The 5,610-nt window shown below is 40.9% G+C and overlaps 1 protein-coding gene across 1 annotated transcript; it reads right to left on the bottom strand.

The window, feature by feature from the left end:
• Positions 1 to 3,816: 3,816 nt before the first annotated feature.
• On the bottom strand, positions 3,817 to 4,755 carry LOC110571217 (heterogeneous nuclear ribonucleoprotein A1-like). Its single transcript, XM_021679331.1, has one exon. It carries the CDS (start codon positions 4,753 to 4,755, stop codon positions 3,817 to 3,819), a length of 939 nt encoding a protein of 312 aa, XP_021535006.1.
• Positions 4,756 to 5,610: the final 855 nt, after the last annotated feature.

The following is a 5,610-nucleotide window of genomic DNA, read 5'->3' as shown; positions in this document are numbered from 1 at the left end:
TTGTAAAGCTAGGATCCTCTGGTCCCAAACCCCAGGGTCTTTCCACCATGTCATACTTAGATGATTTGCTGAAGGAACTGAAGTATTCCCACTGCAAATTTAATTTGCTTTCCATTGCATCGAGATATGTCTATTTTTTAAAAAAGATTTTATTTATTCATTTGAGATAGAGACAGAGCACAAGCAGGGGGAGAGGCAGAGGGAGAGGGAGAAGCAGGCTCCCCACTGAGCCGAGAGCTGGACGCGGGACTCGATCCCAGGACCTGGAGATCATGACCTGAGCAGAAGGCAGACACTTAACCACCTGGGTGCCCTGAGATATGCCTATTTTAAAATTCACCCTTGATTGGTATTCCCTTCCATATTCCCCTTCTCATACGCCTGGATTCCCCTACCTAAGAGTGTCTGAAAAAAAACCCATCAAGTCCTAAGACGGCTTGCTAGCACCTCAGGTTATAGTCCATTCTCTCAAGTCATGACATTCTCAAAATGAAAGTGAGTTTAATTACCTTTTTTAGAAAAAGGAAATACCAGAAACAAGGAAATTACACGATGAAATATTATCCCAGGCAGGGGTTTTGGAACAGATGCACTGCTATTAGGGCTCTTTTGTTGTAATGACAGAAAATCAACTCAAAATGTTTTTAGCAAAACGACATTTATTAGTTCAGGTTCCTGAAAGGTCTTGGGTAGATCCTAAGGAACAACTACATGCAGGGCTCTGTCTTTTTCCACTTCTCACCTCTGTTTTGCTGTTATCTTCCTTCTCAGTCAGGCTCTCTCTGAGGGCTGGTGTATTATTTTGCTCGGGCTGCCATAACAAAGTACCATAGACTCATTTCAAACAGCAGACACTTATTTTCTCACAAATCTGGGGGCTGGAAGTCCAAGATCAGGGTTAGTTCCTTCTGGGGACTAGAAGGGAAGGACCTGTTCCAGACTTCTGCTCTGTGCAAGGGCAGTCGTTGAGGGAACAGCATGAAGAAAGTCACTGAGTCATGGAAAAGTGTGGTGTATTTGAGAAACAACCCACAGTCCAGTGCAGTTGGGGCACAGAGTATGTTGAGAAATTTCTTTCTCCAGATTTTGTGGTAGCTTGAGAGGACAACTCCAGTCTTGTTTCTGCTGGATTTGGATCCATAGTTCATTGGATTATTATCTACAGTTCTTCATTTGTTTGTTTTATGTAGTTCTTGGTCCTCATATACCATATGAAAGTGGCTTTCACGGGCCTGAGACTTCTCCAGTTCTAGGGAGAAGCAGAGAGTTTAAAAAGAGGAACAGAGGAAAATGAGGAGCTTGTGTGTGGGTCTAATTCCTTCTGAAAGGGGAAAGCAAGTCTAAGTTTGGATGTCTTAGGGTTACCTTGAAATTTTGCTGTGCAAAATTAATTAATGCAATTGTTTTAGCCAAGTCTGAAGGTAATCAGTATCTTCAACTTCCTCTGAAATAAAACCACATTGTTGACTATTTTAACTTTGATCATTCCCCTCCCAGTTTACATGATTTTGTTGTCATTTTATAGTCAATTTAGTGAGGTCTGTAGGTAGTAAACTCTCTCAGTATTCATTCATTCATTCATTCATTCACTTATTTAGAAAGCATCTTTATTTAGCCTACGGACTAAGGACCAGGAGAAGATGCTCAAATACAAGTTGTCTCCCAGCTTGCTTAGTCTCTGATATTTTTCATCTGGTCTCTCAATACTTCCTTATTCTCTTACTAACTGTTTATCTGAGACTATTGTTGAGTGCCTATATTCTCCGGTGCCAAACCTGCTTTTGATGTAACACTTAATTTAAGACTGTCTTGCAAATTTCTCAGAGAATTGTACCTTTCCTTAAAGAATGCACTCAAGAGATTGTGTATACAGGGTTGTGAAAGTTGATTTGTAAATGGTGAGGCCAAGTGAAAAATTAGTTCATATAAGCCATAATCTAGACTTCACTACTGGCCTATCATTTTCAAAAATAAACTTTTTATCTGGGAATGTTTTTAGATTACATATAAATTGCAAAGATGATACAGTAAGTTCTTGTATGCCCCCACGAGATTCAGTTTCCTCTAATGTTATCATCCTGCATTACCCAGATCCATTTATCAGAACTGAGAAACCTACATTGGTATGTTGCTATTAACTAAACTTCACACTTTATTCAGATTTCATTAGCTTTTCCACTAATGCCCTTTTTCTGTTCTAGTCTCCCATTGAGGATATCATATTATGTTCAATCATCATGTCCCCTAGTCTCCTCTGGTTTGTGACAGTTTCTCAAAGACTGATTGTGACTGGGGTGCCTGGGTGGCTCGGTCTGTTAAGCGTCTGACTGATTTCAGCTGGGTTCATGATCTCAGGGTTGTGGGACTCAGCCCCGTGAGCAGCTCTGTGCTCAGCAGGGAGTCTGCTGGGGATTCTCTCTCTCCCTCTCCCTCTGCCCCTCGTCCTGCTAATATATAAATAAATATATCTAAAGAAAAAAAACAAAAATGGACTGATTGTGATCATTTTTGAAGAGTACCAGTCAGGCATTTTGTAGAATGTTCCTCAATTTGTCAGTTAGACAAATTTGTAAGAAATGATTAGAATGGGTTTATAGGTTTGGGGGAAGACCACCACAGAGGTGAATTACCTTTCTTACTCTATCATATCAGGAGGTATGTTGGTTTATCATTTTAGAGAATCTATTTATTCTCTTAAAACCTTTAGCTTTTACTTGTCTTCACCCAGTATATCATATGTAAATCTTTCCTTCTGATTTGGCTCTGTACAACCTAACTACAAAAATTCTCTAATTTCCCCCACACTTCTCGACAATTTTTTTCTTTAATCCTGCTCTTCCCTCAAGCTACACATGTCCCTTTTCATCCTTCCCTCTCTTCCCCTCTCTCTCTCTGCCACATCTTTATCTCCCTTCAGAACTTCAGTTCACTCCCTAATTTTTTTTTTTTTTTTTTTTTTTTTTTTTTTTTTTTTTTTTTTAAAGATTTTATTTATTTATTTGAGAGAGAGAATGACAGACAGAGAGCAGGAGAGGGAGGAGGGTCAGAGGGAGGAGAAGCAGACTCCCCGCCGAGCAGGGAACCCGATGCGGGACTCGATCCCGGGACTCCAGGATCGTGACCTGAGCCGAAGGCAGACGCTTAACCATCTGAGCCACCCAGGCGCCCAGTTCACTCCCTAATTTATTTGTCACTTGGACTGAGCCCCTTCCTGGCTTCTGATTTGTTCTCCAATGATCTATAATGACCATCAGATCTCATGAAGGAGTAAGAGAAATCAGGAAATGAGGCTGAGAAAGATTAGAAAAGACAGTGTGACATCATGGCAAAAGCATAGCATATAGGCCAGGAGAGTTGAGTCAGAAAGACAGCTTTTTCATTTGCCAATTTGTTCTTTATATGCACCCCACTCCCTGTCCAGGTGGAATCATCATCTTCTTTTTTTTTTTTAAAAAGACGCATTTATTCAGCATCATGATCAGACTATTACATTTAACAATCACAGATGGGTGCAAAAAAAAAAAAAAAATCTACATTAAAACCCTTTGTTGGAATGCTTTATTTACACTTTCCATGGAACAGAAACTAAAATAACCTGTTATACAATTAGTCACAAATACAGTCCTCGAGTTTTTTGCCCATACACATTAGTATTGTCTAAAACATGTCTTCTTTGTAGCAACTAGGCCCTGCCACCACTGTGCTTGGCTGAGTTCACAAATCTGTTATAACCTGTAGCTTCCCTGTCACTTCTCTGGCTCTCCTCTCCTGCTAAGCTTTGTTTCCTGGCAGTAATTAAAACCTACTGCTGCTGCCCTAGCTACTGCTGCTGCTGGAACCACCGTAGCCACTTTGGTTTTGTGGTTTGGCAAAGTATTGGCCTCCACCACCGTAGAGGCCGGAGTTTCTGCCTCCAAAATTTCCTCCTTTCATGGGTCCAAACTTTGAGGATTGGTTGTTGTAATTGCCAAAATCATTATAGCTTCCGCCACCTCCAAAGTTGCTTCCATCATTACCAAATCCGTTACAGCCATCCCCACTGCCACCATATCCACCACCACCTTGACTGCCACCAAAGCCGCCTCGACCACTGAAGTTCCCTCCACGACCAAAGTTGTCATTCCCACCAAAACCACCTCCACGACCACCACCAAAGTTTCCAGAACCACTTCGACCTCTTTGGCTGGATGAAGCACTAGCCATCTCTTGCTTAGATAGGGCTTTCCTTACTTCACAGTTGTGGCCATTCACAGTATGGTATTTTTGAATGACAATCTTGTCTACAGAGTCATGGTCATCAAATGTGACAAAAGCAAAACCTCTCTTTTTGCCACTGCCTCGGTCAGTCATGATCTCGATCACTTCAATTTTCCCATACTGTTCAAAATAATCTCTTAGATGATGTTCTTCAGTGTCTTTAATGCCACCAACAAAAATCTTTTTCACAGTTAAGTGGGCACCAGGTCTTTGAGAATCTTCTCTTGAGACAGCCCTCTTTGGTTCCACAACCCTTCCATCCACCTTGTGTGGCCTTGTGTTCATGGCTGCATCTACCTCCTCCACAGAGGCATACATGACAAACCCAAAGCCTCTGGAGTGCTTGGTGTTTGGATCTCTCATTACCACACAGTCCGTAAGCGTTCCCCATTGCTCAAAATGGCTCCTCAGACTCTCATCAGTTGTTTCAAAGCTCAAACCTCCGACGAAGAGTTTCCGCAGCTGTTCAGGCTCTTTGGGAGACTCTGACTTAGACATGAGGGTGGGGGAGACTTTAACGATATTTACTCGGTGGCGTCCACGGGCAGAAAGCCAGCTGGAATCATCAACTTCTGTAAGAGACTATACAGTTTCGAACTCCATGCCATTGCACATGGCCCCATCCTCATTTGCCTGAGATGCTCTTCTCTCCCTCCCTGCCCATCCTTTCTGGGATCCAAGAATCTGGTAAACTTCCAACTCATCCTTCTAGAGATCTAATGTCTGGCATGACAATTATAATTAACAGTACTGTACTGCATACTTGAAATTTGCTAAAAGGGGATCTAGCTGAAGCATTCTCACCATACAAACAAGTGGAAACTATGTGAGGTGACAGATATGCTAATTAGCTTGATCATGGTAATCATTTCACAATGCATACATATATCAAAACATCCCATTGTATACCTTAAAAATATACAATTTTTATTTGCCAAATATACCACAATAAGGCTAGAAAAAAAAAAAAGAATCAATTTTTGAGTATTTTTTAGGCCCTCTGGAAGAGTTCATCATTCCCATCTTTGAGTTATCGAGTATTCTGTGCATACCTCTTTATGGTCTCTAATATATTGGATCTCAAGGTCTATTGATCTATTTATTGTTTATTTAATGTATTAAACTGTTCTGGGTTCTCTGAGGACACTAAGTATGGCTTATATAGGTTTCCTTTGTACTAATCACAGGTGCATATTTGACCCTTAAAATTTTTACTGAATGACTAGATCGATTAATATTTAATGTTGGGTAAGTATCATCCTTAGGCATATTGTAAAGATCAGATGAGACAGTTGGGGAAGCACCCAGTAAAGTGTAAAGAGCTATGTAAATTGATGTCATTATAATCTGCCA

This window comes from Neomonachus schauinslandi, chromosome 2, assembly GCF_002201575.2.
Source record: "Neomonachus schauinslandi chromosome 2, ASM220157v2, whole genome shotgun sequence".
NCBI classification, from domain to species: Eukaryota; Metazoa; Chordata; class Mammalia; order Carnivora; family Phocidae; genus Neomonachus; species Neomonachus schauinslandi.
This window is presented reverse-complemented; position numbering and strand designations above follow the sequence as displayed.